Source organism: Tribolium castaneum, chromosome 2, assembly GCF_031307605.1.
Source record: "Tribolium castaneum strain GA2 chromosome 2, icTriCast1.1, whole genome shotgun sequence".
Lineage (NCBI taxonomy): Eukaryota > Metazoa > Arthropoda > Insecta > Coleoptera > Tenebrionidae > Tribolium > Tribolium castaneum.
This window is the reverse complement of record NC_087395.1, coordinates 18,069,720-18,085,372: the sequence shown is the minus strand read 5'-3', so window position 1 is coordinate 18,085,372 and position 15,653 is coordinate 18,069,720. Positions and strand designations below refer to the sequence as shown.

Here is a 15,653-nt window from a genome sequence, read left to right as displayed (position 1 = left end):
TTAAGTGCAGAATCAATAGAAAGGAGCCATCCGGAAATCGCAACCACTACTTTCGTGGCACACGGATTTTTATACGAGGAGATAAAAGTGTTACAACAGCAGAAACGGCGCGGATTTCCTGAATCTTGGATGGCTATTGTTTGATAACTAAAGACCGGATTTTTAGGAACTTACAACGTTATTTAGAAATTATGCATTTAAATCTGGTAATTTAGGATACATTTTTTATTAATTCCTACTGCAGGAAAACATCATTTTTATTGAAACTTAAAATTATCTATTACATAAAAAATGCTATAAAGAAGTTAATTAACTGTTGAGTTTAACTTGAAACACCGATTATTTGGAGGAATTTCGTTCAAAATAAGCCTAAAAGCTTGCATAGAAGTCAATAGCTTCTTGTGCAACGAAATAGGGATAGTGAATTGTTTTTTTATTTTAGACGCAAAACCAAGATAAAAAACATGTCATAAATAGTAAAAATCAGTTTTCCTGACGAGTTGAACACAAGATTTTGTAAAATTCGGGGAGAAATTTTCAATATTAATAATTAATTTATATGTGAAACAGTGTAACTTTTCGTAATTCTTTTAAGACGAAGATTTACTTTTTCCATACTCATATAAACAGTAGATATTGAAAAGTTCCACAATTCCCACCGAATTTTACAAAATGTTTTGCTATCTCAGGCATTTTATTTCGTTTTACAGAAATGCAATTATTTCGCAAAATATCAAAAATCAGCCAAAACAAACCACTAAACTATTTTGATTTTTGGTATGTTTTAGCCTATTTTTATTCGCAACCGCACTTTAGTGTTTCATAAGAAATTAGCCGAAAGTTGTTAAAATTACTCAAAAATTATGTATTTATTTCAACCGTTTTGCAAAATTTCGCCGAAATGGTTTGAAAAATGGATCGAAAATAATATGGTTTCAGCACTTTTGCGTTATACAGGCTGATTCAAAAGTGACGGACAAACTCTCGTATGATGATAAAAGACGTTCAGTTAAGCACAATTTTTTTTTTAAGAAACTTAATTTTGATATGCTTTTTAATTTCTTTTCCTTATCAACGATATCGATTGTTGCTCTTTTGTTTCCTAGGATGTCGAATTTAATTTATTGTCGAATTTACAAGTTTTTTATTTTAATAATGATAATAATAATATAATTTATTTCCAACAAACTTATTGGTCTAAAGTGGACAAGTAACAATACAATATACCAAAAAAGAACACATTTGAGACAATTAAATTATACAAAACATTATAAATTACAAAGAAAAATATACTAGAAGCTTGACCTTTACAGTTTTAGTTTGGAAATTATTGAAGAAAATATCTAAATCTATTGTAATATTATTATATAATTTAAAACATTTAAAAAGTGGAGAATTCAGATGATGAAAGGTATTAGGGGGTGGAAAAATAAAATGTAAAAGGAGTTCGGTTGTTAGCTCTAGGTACTACAATGTTTACTTGATCCAGAAGATCAGAGCTGATAATATCACTACATAAAAGTTTTTGCAGAAAAATAATACATAGAACATTTATCCTACTTAATAAAGTGCTTTCATTTACATTTTTTAAAAGATGACTTTGATCACAGTGCCTTACAGGGTATCTATTATAAATTTTAAAATATAAGTATTTACAAAATTTTCTTAAAATCATTGTTGATTGTTTTCAACAGGTATTTATTTAATGTTGCAAGAAAATTAAGGTAAATAAATATAATCTGAAACACCAAAAAATTGATTCAAAAATTTTACTTTGAAGAGCTGTATCTCGTGAAAAAAGGGTCAAACAATTTTTTGTAATAGGAACTTTTAATTCAGTTTGATGTCCTTTATTAGCACATTTTTCATTCAAAACGCAATTATTTAGTCTTAAGTACAATTTCCTTAAAGATGATAGAATTGGAGTGCAAATTGTGTCATTTTTGCCTTTTCGTCTGCTTAAATATGTTTAGAACCCAGTTTTCCCGAAAGTTTGAAGAATCTGTGGAGGGAGAAATTTCTCCCGGAAAAATCACAGAACTGAATCGAAAATAATATTACATCGTGGCGTTTTGTTTTGAAAGTTTTTTTATCCGAAAATATTATTTTTTTGCAAAACCATAAAAATACACCGAAAAATTGACAAATTGGGTTGAAGATATTGTTAGTTTTTTGTTTATAAGCGATAATGTAATTCAGATTGTTTTACAAAATTTCCTCAAAAAATATAAAAAAGTTGACGCGGTCCTGTTTATACTTATAGGAATTTTTAACTCTATTGGATGTTTTTTTATCACTTTCCAAGCGGTGTTCCGAAACGTTTGAAACATCCTGAAGAGACTTACTTGTAAATTTCTTTTTTCCAATGAGTTCATTATTAATACTTATTTAAAACCAGCTTTATTTAAAGCAGTTTCTGAAATACACGTTCGAGGGACTGAAACAATGTTGTCAAAATCTTAAAATTTAAAATAGGTACAACACAATTAATTGTGGATTCAATTCCGGGATTTTCAATCAATTTCCTCTAAATAACACTAGGCATAAATCTGGATATTAAGAAACATGCTTATTTGTATACAGGCTGTTGCACACAATCGTACGCATCCAAATATACAAAAATCACTCAACACTAGATAAAAAAACACATTTAATTATTTAGTTTTTGGAAACCCATAACAGTAGTTGGCAAACTAATTACTGTTTCAATAATCGTCATAAATTGGTGTTTTCAGAAACAATTTTCATGTGTTCTATCTAGAAACGAACTGAATATGATTCTAATCTACCTAACTCAACTGCTAACTAACTAAAAACGTTGAAATTTTTTGAAGAGCTGTACAATCTAGAGAAGACTATCCATGTTTTCAAAATTTGTGATCAAGTTCATACTGCAATATGTATTATTGATTGCATTTTACAGACACAGACCACGTAAAATTACGTGAAAACACGTTTTATACATTCAAAAGAATCTTCGAAATATATAACTAGGTAAAACTTTGAAAGAAATGGATTTTTTCTAGGTTTTTCCAGTGTCAGAACTACAGGAAAATTAAAATCAATTAAAAAACTAATAGCAAAAAATTTGTAAATGCCACAATCAACTTTTCATTAATTTGAAAACATTTTAAATAAAAACCAATCTCAGTTACATCACAAACGAAAGAAAATAACAAAAGCCCAAAATTTTGGAAATGCCTTTTTCGGGTGGGAAAAATATTTGATGTGGCCGGATAAAAGCGATAACAATTTACTTACTAAATGTAAACTTCATCTTTTAATTAAACAGACAACATTAATGCTTATGAAAGTTTCATTTTTCACATAAACAGTTCACTGTATTGTTCTTCCAACGGTTGTGAATCTCGAAAAAATGTTAAAATTTACAAAAATTAACGGCAAAAAATTGTATTTCCATGTAATACATGTTTTTATTGGATTTGAATTTTTGTATTGAATTTTCTGGAAAAATTGTTCCAATTTCCAAAATATCTTGCGTTAGATCTTGTCAAGGTTTTGCCAATGAATAACATTCGAATTTCCTTTGTGTGTGCTTCTCGGTCAGTTAGAGTCCTTCGAACCGGCGTCGGCCGCCGGAGTCGATCGGTTTTGGTTCCGGTGGTGCCCTGCGACGTCCTTGACTCGTCCCATCGTCCATAATGCCCCAGAATGCGATGGTGCGTGTCTAAAATTTCGAGCGTGACAGACCGCAAGTTACAGAATCCGTCGTTACGGGACCGATTCATGTATTGTCCTGCGTCCCGAGTGCAGTTAGTGCATTATGTTTATCCATGCGTGTCAATTTCTTCGCAAATATGCAAAACCACTGGTGCTCTTCAACAGTAACGGCGAGAATTTCATTATTGCAACCGTCGAAGATAATTAAAACAAAAAAAAAACGCTGAATTACGGAGTTACTGTTAGACAATGGCCGCAAGAAAATTAGATATCGGTGATTCTGATCTTGAGGAAAAATCGACGTTAATGCTGGGGCAATAAATCACTGGATTTGTGCGAAAAATCGTAATTATATGCACGCCTGTTTCCTGCTCGGTGGCCGAGCGTTCTTCGTAATTGGCAGACGCATGTGTCGGGGATTCTTTCGATCATCGGTGCCACGGTTCTAATAGACGGAAATGATTCAGCAAACAATGGCCTTGTGTATCCTCAGGAAATCGCAAGGAAAAATCCTGCGCTTATGCAATCCGCGCCTACCGTTATCCCGAACAATATCCAGCAATCTGATACCGAGACTTATGCTAATCGGCCGGAGGACAACAGATTCTTACGCAACGATCCCAACTATCATTAACCTGTCGTTAATTACTCATATTGCATCATGCAGTTTTTCAAACTGCGCGTTCAAACACCTCTTAAACAATTCCCACTGTTTTAGTCTCGTTTAGCAGACGCCGGCAGCAAAAACAATTGTCTTATTGTCCAATTAAAATTCATTTTTCCGCCGTCAACTTTCAGTTAATAATGTAATTAATCGCGTTATTCAACGTTTTAAACTCTATTACTCGGCACTTTGTCGCCGTTTCCATACTCCATTGCTAATTGACTTCATATAAACAAATATTTGCAAGTAATTAGATTGATTTGTTATCGCAACTTTCACTCAAAGCATCAAGGGGCTCTCCTGGGCCGCCTTAACCCGGTCAAAAGAAAGCGTTTGCCACGATAAGTGAATTTAATCGATCAATTTAAAGCAATTTTAATTAACCACCCAACGCTGAGTATTAGAGAGGACCCACTTATCAACTAGAGTGTACGATCTCCACCACCGAAAATCATTTCATTTTTACCGCCTTCATTTGAATACTTTTCATTTTCATCGTTCCCACAGTCTTGATATATGAATTGACATTTTTTCAAATGATATACAATCAGGATGGTGTTCTCACAGGAAATTATAGAAAAAACCTTGAACCTTAATGGAGCCAATTTTCTCTCGGCCACTCCTGGCCTCACTCGAGGAAAACGTTGGATTGATTGGTGATGTGCTCCTCTGCCAAAATTAGCAAGTCGCAATCTCCACTTGTCGCGATAGCTGTTATCAAATTTTCATTGCACTCTGATAATGAAAATGATCCGAGATTCGTTCCGAAGTGTGTTGAACTTATACCTTCCCCCAATTTACCTCACTTCTACCTATCAACAAAGTCCACTGCAAGCCAGTCTTGCGGCAAGCGTTGCAGAGAAAAGTCTTGCTAGTGCACGATGTCAGTGTTTTAACATTCGGGAAAATGGGTGACGAACATGACTCGCTCCCGCTCAGTTCCCTGGACTGTTGGGATTACTCCATCGAGCTGGAGTGCCTCCAGGGGACCCAAGGTTCGTGCATTACGACACCGCTTTCCAACTTACATAAACTCGAATTTATTTGAATTAAACCGAGCTGTTGCGCAAAATTGGGCTTTTGTCCAGTCTCGAGCACTTCTCTCCCGGTTATCTCAGGCCTTGGACGATGAACCCAATTGCCCACCTCCACTTAATCAGTCGTTTTGTTGTTCACTTGTTTACTGGTTTTTAACCGACCTTCTAGTTTCGTATTAGCGATTCCGAAAGGAAGTCTTGCTCGACCAATTAATTCATTCATTACGTTAGCAAAACCGTGGATTTTTCCTTTTTTTTGCCGTTGCAATTGCCAAAATCAAAGTTCAATGGAATAAAATCCGGGGGCAGCTCCGGTTTCAGGCCAAGAAGCGCGTTTTTGTCATCTGATTCATCGACATTCCTCGAGATCAATGGTTTTTCGTCAACCAGAACCGTCTGTTATTTTTTCCTCACGTAAACAATCGGACGCGTGTAGCTCACAAACCGTCGTTAAAATAGCTGCGGCTAATTAGAATATGAAATTCAATGTCACGCGGGTAAAACAACCACTTTCGTATTGTTAATCGGGTGGATCTGAAGAAAGTCGAAAAAGATTGGAGAACACGATAATGCGGATTTTCTGCAATCTTCGTGAGAACTGGGAGAAGATATTGTTATGTCATTTTTTCTCCTTTCCTCGACAATGGAAGCGAGACAGGCCGATGAAGATGTTTACAATAAAAGCGAATAGTTGATTTGTTATTTAAAAATCTAGATTATTCCGACTTTCACCGACTTATTGAAACACTGTAATGAGACAAGGAGAAAGAAAAAAACAGGGTTTAATAGAAATTATGGTGTTTTCTTGTGCGAATTTACATTCGAGTATCGGTTAAAAAGTAACTGGCATTTGAAACGTCCCGAGGCTGCCTAGTAGTTACTTGATGAAGCTAATTTATTTGATTATATTCAAGTTACAGCTGCGAAATTAATGACCAAACATCTGACGAAAAAATCGTGTAGTTTGGAAATGACATTCAAGTTAATGGTGGTGTTAAAATTTATTAGCTCCCAAGGTAAACGATCCTCCCCACTTTTTCAATTTCAAATATCACCAAATTGAAGAAATGGACTGTGACATTCTCTCCGATTATAACAATAACACAGCAGAAGGAAAAATAGACGGAATTATAGTAGCAACATTTTACGCAACATAACTTGTTGGTCTCCTTTCAAACGTGTGAAGTAATTTCGGTTCCGAAAATTTCTAATCCGATGAGTGCGAATTGCAGCATCGCGTGTACGGCCCTAAACAATTGATTAGGGTCATTACTCGGCATTTCCGATCAGTCGTCTCAAATATCCAGCTTTCTTAAGCCACAGCAGCACTCGAATTACTTGTTGTAAAAAAGTAGATCATGTGTAGAAAAGTGTCCCCTCACTTGCCTTTCATTGATTTATTTTTCCAGACCTACAACTAGCGGCCGAATTAGGAAAAACGCTTCTCGAACGGAATAAGGAATTAGAAACTGCCCTCAAACAACACCAGAATGTTATCGAAGATCAGACACAAGAAATTGAAGTCAGTTCCAATCATCCGCTTGCGAAACCCCGCTAACGATTGATTTTTTCAGTATCTTACGAAACAGACAGTTGCACTGCGTGAAGTCAGCGACTCCAGACTGCGGATCTACGAGCAGCTGGAAGTGAGCATCCAAGACCTGGAACGAGCCAATCATCGCCTAGTCCTTGAAAATTCCGCCGGGAAGAAACACATAAAAACACTAACCACAAACATCGAGAGTCTGGAAACCCGATGCGAAGAACTCCAGACGACTATCGATGATTTAAGACTGCAAGTGGACGCGTTGAAGAGGAGAGCACAGAGACCTGTAGAAGTTAAAAGTACACCTCCTGCCACCATCACACTACGACATGTCGAAAAATACGACGAGGAAGCGACACCGACGAGTCCAGAGCCCAAAACGCACACGATAGATGTGAGAAAACTCCAAATTGGTTAAGTGGTTTCCGAAGGGTTTTTTGCAGGCACAGTGCGTGAAAAACTCAACCCCGATCAAGACTGAACCCCCACAAGTCAATAATGAAGACAAGGAAAATGACGACAACTTGGAGCAAATCTCGCAGCTTATGGCACAACTTAGGGAGAGCAAGACTCAGGCGAGCAGGGACCAGAGGCGGATCACCGAGTTGGAGGAGCAGTTGGCGACGATGATCCAGCAGAACCAGGCGCTGGAGAACCAGGTCATCCAGCTGCACCATCGCGACGATGACATGAAGAGCATGTACGACGAGCTCAGCACCCTCGAAGAAGTCAGGTAACAAAAATGTTTTATGATTAATAAATAATATCCAATTACTTATCAAAAATATCTACTGCTGTTATCGAAATAAGGGAGCCAGTCCTAAGGTTGGGAGATTGCAAAAGCAATGTAAAAGTTTATGAGAGATAACTCACAAACGCTTCAAATTTTTTTAATGGGATTTTCACGACATGAAAGCATCTACATTTCTAAAGTCACCTGTTTTCGCATAAATAACAAAAATTCATTTGTTAATAAAGTTTTTTATTTGTTTTGTTTAAAGATGTTTTTATTAACGTTTTAAGACAATAAATTACAACAGTTTGTTTTCGGAAATCCATAAAAAATTATCAATTTAATTTTTGTCAAGTAGTTTAAAAGTTATCTCTAATAAACTTTATTATCTGTCCTTTACAGTAGCTATCATTATGCAAATTTTTGGTAATAAAATAACGTAAACCAAGTATCACAGCAAGATTGTGATAAAAATAAATGTCTATTAAATATGTAGTTGTGGTTAATCACAACTGAAATCGTTTTTCTTCATAAGTTTCAGTATCTAGAACTGCTTAGGAAAGTTGCCACTTCACGCATTTATTTAATAAAATTATAACGTTTACAACTGGTCATAATCTTAACAATTACATTTATTACACTTAGCATTTTTTAAGTGATTTATGACAATAACAGTTACTTCTCTGTTACAATAATTTTGCAATTAGAAATTCTTTATTATTTTTATTAAGTTAACGGACGTAAAGAACGAGATTTGAAAAGTTGTGTATGATCGACTGTGCTGTAATTTTTCCTGTCAGAGTGATTTTCGAAAGGCAAATTTGTTGAGTCTATTATTACGTGCAGACATAAAGGCAAACATCTAGTTATTATATATAAGGGGTAAGCCGAAAATTTCATTTCTCTATTAGCTAAGTTTGTTGGTGAAAAAAATATTTTCTTAACGGAAGTTACCAATCAAGTAAATACTGTGTTATCCCGCTGCACTGTTTTTAATTACAAATGAAATTATTTAGAGCAAATTTACAAAACATAATTGGTAACGGTGGAATTAGGGTAGGACATGAAAAAATTGAAAAAAGTAGATACTTGTAGCGATTTTTGTTATAAAAATAGTAATGTATAAAGAATTAGGTTTTCCTTATTATTAGAATTTTTATACATATTTTTACGATTACATTAATAATTATAAAGACGAAGATTATGAACAAACGGAATCTGATTTTGTGGAAGTAAGTGATTTACCTACATATTGTCAAATAACATTATTTATTTGTCATTAATTACTCCTCACAAAAAATCATTGACTAAACGATTGCTGGCAGTACTCTTAGTTTATATTAAAAAGACCGTCCGTTCGGCGCTGAAAGCCCTTGAAAATCAGAATTGAAGAGTTATGTTGGAGATCTCAACTTACTTTTTTTCTTTCTACTATATTAGGAAAAGAAAAGTACAGTTAATTTTACAATTATTAAGACTATAAATGTTTTAAAATAAAAAATGGAACATTATAGTTACTCCTCAATTTCAATAACCTTGCAATTACAAATTCTTTACTGGGAAGTTTATAAACTAATAAGATGCTTTGTTGCTTCACTGTCTTTTTTAAATGCAAAAAGAAGTTTATACCTATAAAAAAAAAGTTAGGTATTGGTGAAATTGGAATATTTTACAAAAACCCAGACGCGGTATTCATAATTATGGACACTGATTGTGACCAAAATTAATGAATGTCAATTAAAAAAAAATAAAAATACAATACCTATACCTCATTTCAGTTAGAGGAGAATTGCAACAGCGCATTTGAATTTTTCGGGGTGAAAAATAAATTACAAATTGAGTTTCTGGAAAAGAAAAAAATTCTGTGTTAAACAAAATCCCAGCGACACGTTTGAGCTAAGAAATTCCACCAAAAACTCAGAATTTGTGCTCCATTTCACTCAAAAAAATTCAAATGCGCTGTTGCAAAATTCTACTATGAACTGAAATGGGATATAAGCATTTTATCATTAAAAACACACATTAATGAATTGCATGAAAAAATATTGCAACGTAGTTCTAGCGACGAGAGAGTAATTTCATACTTCATTTCTAAATTCGATGGAATGATTATTTACTCGTTTTGTTGCAGGAAGGGCCAGATGTGCAGCCGCTGCCTCCGCAACATCGACCGCGGCAGCGACGTGGCCGAGGACGACGATTCCAGCATCCTGGACAACCTCATGAACTCGCCCCAACACCACCGCTCTTCCTTCTCGTTGGATGTACAGGTGAGGCCTGAAATAGTTAGGGCGCTCGGCTTTCTCTCCCTGTCGCAATGCTTTCTCTAGTCGGTGTTGGTTGTGACTGAGTGTTTATAATTTTTGAATAAAGCAAATGTTATGAATGCTCTCCATCTTATTTCTTTCCGTTTATGAATGGTGCATGTTTTAGTTGCTGTGTTTGTTTCACAGGGCGAAAACGAATTGAAGGATATACTCCGTAGGGAGATGTCCGTTGTATGGATTTCGCCTACTGCAACAATTTTATCCTTACTTATTGACTTTTGCGTCTATATTCGAGACTTTTATTTGATTCCGTTCCTCTGCAAACCGTTCAAAATCCCCTTTATCCTCATACACTATTGTCTCAGACACAATAAGATACACTGAAGGTATGTACGGTTATTTTTTATCAGTTCGTCGTTGAGGTTCATCCGGTGACAGTCTCTCTTCCAACCACTCACACTCTCATTGGTGTTTTATTCAAATCCATAACTACTGTACTACTTCGTCTCTAATTTCATTATAGTCTTCCGCCTGTTCTTCCCCAAATTTTGACAGTATTATAACTGAACTTCCAGTTCGGTCGCGTTTCCGGTGCCATTTCCGCCCAAAATCAAACGACAAATAGACTATAATGAAAGCAGCCATAGTCGGCATGTACTTAACTAGCTTTGTAAAGCCCAAGTAACTGTAAGTTTGAAGCAATAAATTTTATCGTATGTTGCTTGAGTGTTTTAATTCACACTTCTCCTTCCTGCATGTGCACAACAATGCCACTTGTGACCCTCCTTATGCTTCTAGGAGCACGTGCGGACTCCTTCCGACAAAGAAACCGGCAATTTGTACAAAGACTTGGTCGAGAAATACGAAGCTCTCCTCGAAGTCCACCGCCAGCCCCACCGCCAATCCAAGCGAAACAACGGCGTTTCGCTGCAGGAGGAGCTCCAAATGTCGGGCGACTTCAGCGTGGCCACCACGAAGGACACGGACGAGGAGAGCGGTCTCGACAGCCTCAAGCAAGTCCATCCCAAAGCCAGGATGACGATTTCGCACACGCCCACCGACTTCTCCGAAGCCGAGACCAGCAGTTCGGGTTTCTCCGACGAAACGAGCAACAAATACACCCAAACGGAGGACCGCCCAGGTGCCTTCCTGTGCACGATCGCCGATGGTGAAGACAGGTTTAGCATCTACAACGACGCTAGCCCCATCTCCAGCCGGTTTAAGAACCAGCCGGAGTACCAGGACCTCTTCAAGGAGATCTTCACAGTCCTGAAGAAAACTGCCGACACCAAAACCGAAATCCCCAAAATCGAGGATAAAACTCCCCCGCGAGCGCTTCCAGAGGACGAGTCGCAAATCACGGAACTCGACGACGACTCGCAAAGCGTCGTTTCGTCGACCATGTCCGAACTGTCGATGTCGCAGAACGAGCCAACTACGATCATCGAGAACATCATCCAGGCGCAGAATCAGCCGATCCCCGACGCCGAAGTCCAAGAGAAGCCCGAGCGGGTGCTGAAGCCGCTGGTGCGTCAGCCTTTAGAGTACCTGTCGGTGGAAGTCCGAAAGCGGTCGTCGAGCCGTCGCAAGAACAAGTTCGCCGAAAGGTCCGACTCGCCGGTTACTCATATTATCGGAAGTCCGAAAATCAGTTATTCGAGTCGGCCTTCGTCGGGACGCAAGCGACGTGATTTTAAAAATGTGCCAGAGAATGACGCCACTTGGAACGGCAATACTATTCAGTTCTGGTCGTCCAATCGCAACATTGCCTCGCCGACGCCGAGCCAAGGCAGCGGAAAGTTCGAGTTTCGGCCGAGTTTGGCCTCGCAGGAGTTGCACAAGTTGAAAAAATTGGATCTGTCGTATGCGGAAGTCGTTAGGAAGGCTGATAGTAAGAAACAAGTCGCCAGGCAAAGGAGGAAATAATTGGATCGATGTGTATATTGGTTTTGCTTATGCTATTATTTGTAAATATTCATTTATGTATGTCATGTAACTTTTTAATTTTGATGCGTCTGTTTCAGTATTTTACGTGTGGTTTGTCCGAGAGCAAACTTTTTGTGCCAATCATAAAATTTTAAAATTATACATATATAATCACAACAATGTATCTAGTAGCACCTAATTTAAATAACGGAAGTTTACATTCCAAGTTACTTATAGGTTTCGGAGATAGGCGTAGCTTTTTACTCATAAATAGGAACGGAATCATCTACATTTGTGATTATATTACTATATTTGAAATAAAAACCATCAATCAAGTCCTATTACTTATCATTTATTACCCATGGATAAGGAAAAAAACAAAAATTATAAATATAATTTACACATATTAAGAGAACAATAATTCTTGAATGACAATACAAAAAAAAAACACGCAAGCTATTTCCGTTGAAATAATACTTTGTGGATTGTGGATAAATCCGGTACTAACTTATTTGAATTCGACGAACCAGAAACTTCTATAGTATTTAACAATCTGAAACAGAAATCTTCATTAAGTGACAAATTTGCTTAACACAAACTGAAAGAAACAGTTAAACATAAGTTGAATATTTACCTTAGGCAACACAAAATTAAAACAGTTCCTAAAAACAACAATAATAAAAAATACAGTCAAAAAGAAATTTGTTTGAAATACATTTTAATTAACGAAAAGTGCGAAGCTAGGCTTTTTAGTAACATTACGTCCAAAGAACCTAAAACAAGGAAAAACAGTCAAAAACAAATCCATGCCCTGACAAGGACGTTTCCGAAATTTGGTAAATTTTGATAAATCTTCCCGAATTGCACATTACACTTATCAAGTTCACACATTCAGGAAAAATAGCCAAAAACAAAACGGCAAACAGCTCCAAATGCTCAGCTCAGTAATCTCATAACTCAAATGAAATCCACAACCAAAGAATATAGCAACAAATACACATTTTACAAATTTATAATAAAAAATCAAAACTTTCGGTTAAAATTCCGTTAAACAGGTGAAATTCTCCTTTACTTTTGCACTTTTCAGCAGGTGTAAAGATCAGAGTTGGTTAAAAAATCCTGAAGGACTAAAAAGGCCTACTTTTTATTTATAAACAAATTGGTTTACAGGATTCAAGATTAAAATAATTCGAATTAAGTTGGCATTTGCTTTGTACGAATTAAAATTTGACTGCAAACTGTAAAACTTCATTTTCCTAAAATTAATCAAAATTACAAAATGCCAAAAGCATTTTACTTTACATATTGCAAAATTATAAATTCTACTAGTCAACTTGTATACAACCACCTTGTAGATATTAGATTTGAAATTCCTGAATTTTGTAGATAAATTTTTAATATGCTAGTTTATGTTATTATGTTACAAATAAATTCTATTCTGAAACTATTGCGAAAAGATCAATCTGTTAATTGTTGTGAATAGAGTTGCGGAAATAGAAAAAGAATGAATTTAAACAAACTATTTATTAATAGCCAGGACTCCGAGGCTATTGTAAGGTATGCAAGACACAAGACTAATTACAAAAAAAAAAAAACGAATACTACAGCTAATGCTAATCACAAAAACTCAAAAATGCTCTCTCGCTGAGAATAAGAGTTTCCGAGAAGCGAAAACTTAAAAAGGAACATTAGCAGAACTAAAAACTAGAAAAAAGAGCGTCTAATTTTTTAGTGCTTTTTGTTTACTTATCAACGCCCAAGCAAGTGATTTTTGATATCAAACTTTCACCAAAAGCCTTGATAAAGGACATAATAGATTCTCTAAGTAGTCTAAATCAAAGTTCAAAAGCAAAGAGTAAGAATATCTCATTGCAATGCAGAAACAAGTTCAAAGGGCAGGTTCTAAATTTGTTCAACTGTTACAGCCCCTAATAAAAAAACTGTAACGTCACAAAAGAGTGAGATTAAATTGAAAATTTAGACTCAAGTGGAAATTAAATTATACCAACCATGTTTTGGAAATAATTTTCCAACTTTTCGAACTCTCATGTGTATCTTAGAGATTATTTTTGATCTTTCTTTCGAAAAATAATAGACTAACGCAAAATTACGGGTCAGCTATCGTTTTCATTGGCAAATAAATTAAAACAAATAAATAAAGTAAATAATGTTGGCTTTTAGAAATGGTAGAAAATAATAAGGTATTTTAAATTTCTGGTCGAAAAAAAATAAAAATCAGAGTTAAAACAAAAATTGGTAATTTTGCTATAAATCACTTACCCTTGACTCTCCATTTTTGTCAACGCGGGGGCTGTTGGATTATTCAAAGGTCTCTTATTAACCAAAAGACATTTCATTGGTTGCCCATCCAACTGCCTATTATGATAAGTATCCACGGCCTTCTGCGCGTCCTTTAAATTCTTATAAATCACCTCAGCGACTCCCGGACGTACCAATCTAGCGGCCAACAACTGCCCAATATCTTCAAACAATTCCTGCCAACCCCAGAAATTAAATTCTCTCCAAACCTCACAACCGACATACTTTAACATCATCCTGCGTAACCGTGGACTGCAAATTAGACACTACTATTCTATGTCCCGCCGGCACGACAACTTTGGTCTTAGGCTGTCCGAAAATCCCGTGCGTGTCTTGCTCGATGGGGCTATCAAGCCGCGAGTGAATATTCGAGATTCTCGAGGAGCCCTGCAAGGTTATCGTCTGCTTAATTGGGGCGATGGGAGCCATCGGCATTTCCTCATCGTCGACGGCGTCAAGATCGATAAACCCGTGAGGCGACCTAAGGGGCCTAAAATTACGTTACGAAACGACCAGTTAAAGGACTTGTTACTTGTTAATGGGGAAATTTTGCCACCCTTGGAAGACTTCGCCCTTGGCCCCACGGACGCGCCCCTCCAGCGACCCGATCAACTGCGACGCGGTGGTCCGCATGCCCGGCTTGGACCACTTGTACAAGGAGGGGTCGTAAGTTCGCACCAGCATTTGGTTGTAAGAGTCGATTTCGTTCAAGACGGCTGTGTGCACGGTCGGGGGCACCCGGGACGCCGCGAGGGCCCTGCGCACGACCGCCTTCTTGGGCGAGGTGACCAGGCCCAACTCTTTTTGTATCGTGGCGTTTATGCCGGTCGACGACTTGCTCTTGTTTGTCACGAGGCTGATTTTGCCGTTTTTGTCGATTTTCTGGACGATGTTTTGCCCAATCACTTTGATGTTGCCATTGGCGGTGGCGCTCCGTTTTTGGCGCAGTTTGTTGAGCTTGTTACGGGCGTCCTGGCCTTTGGCGATTTTGGCCAAAACGTCCCGGGCGTCTTTCACGGTGCTGAGCTTTCGCTGGATGAGTTTCTGGCGCGCATCTTGCACTTGTGGCTTGGTGAAGACGCGTTTTTTCACGATGTTGGCCTTTCGGGCGTTTTGTGCCTTTTTTGTTTGGAGGTTTGGTTTGTTGTTGCTGGAATTGGGGCAATCAGTGATGGGGAGTGGAGGCGTTGGGGACTCACCGGATCGGGCGTTTTGCCATTATTACAACTAACTGTGGAAAAACTCCGAATGTTTTTGCTGATTTAGCTGGATTTCACATACAAATAATACGAGAAAACGCACAATTTTCGTTTACAAATGACAAATGACAGAGACAAGATGGAGGACCGACGCTGGCGCCTTCTGGGACCGACCGCTTTTTTCAAATATAAAACTTTCAAAATTAAAAGAGTTATAAAACGTGTTTTTTTGGCTTATATGAATATTTTGGTTACAATTTAAGCTTCCCAATTTATTTTTA

General features: G+C 37.0%; 2 protein-coding genes across 6 annotated transcripts in view; one reads left to right on the top strand and one right to left on the bottom strand.

Annotated features, from left to right (window-relative positions):
* Positions 1 to 12,190, top strand: part of Cen (Centrocortin) — a 32,481-nt gene extending 20,291 nt beyond the window's left edge. For 2 of the 3 annotated variants that reach the window (XM_008201699.3, XM_008201700.3), the window contains exons 2-6: positions 6,792 to 6,904; positions 6,957 to 7,322; positions 7,372 to 7,661; positions 9,793 to 9,931; positions 10,727 to 12,190. In XM_008201699.3, coding sequence (XP_008199921.1) covers positions 6,792 to 6,904; positions 6,957 to 7,322; positions 7,372 to 7,661; positions 9,793 to 9,931; positions 10,727 to 11,854 — 2,036 coding nt within the window. In that variant the 3' untranslated portion in view covers positions 11,855 to 12,190. Of the gene's footprint in view, positions 1 to 5,114; positions 5,341 to 6,791; positions 6,905 to 6,956; positions 7,323 to 7,371; positions 7,662 to 9,792; positions 9,932 to 10,726 lie in introns of those variants that run through there. The other variant, XM_964204.4, reaches the window with a different exon arrangement.
* On the bottom strand, positions 12,186 to 15,547 carry LOC657843 (polymerase delta-interacting protein 3). Of its 3 annotated transcripts, XM_008201698.3 has the most exons (7): positions 15,373 to 15,547; positions 14,706 to 15,323; positions 14,399 to 14,663; positions 14,135 to 14,349; positions 12,570 to 12,627; positions 12,489 to 12,516; positions 12,186 to 12,407 (listed from the first exon to the last, which is right to left on the bottom strand). In XM_008201698.3, exons 1-5 carry the CDS (start codon positions 15,390 to 15,392, stop codon positions 12,573 to 12,575), a joined length of 1,173 nt encoding a protein of 390 aa, XP_008199920.1. In that variant the 5' UTR covers positions 15,393 to 15,547; the 3' UTR covers positions 12,186 to 12,407; positions 12,489 to 12,516; positions 12,570 to 12,572. The 3 variants fall into 3 exon arrangements, with proteins under 3 accessions (XP_008199920.1, XP_008199919.1, XP_969371.2); XM_008201697.3 differs by lacking the exons at positions 12,489 to 12,516; positions 12,570 to 12,627 and having other exon boundaries at positions 14,399 to 14,654; XM_964278.5 differs by lacking the exons at positions 12,489 to 12,516; positions 12,570 to 12,627 and having other exon boundaries at positions 15,373 to 15,546.
* Positions 15,548 to 15,653: the final 106 nt, after the last annotated feature.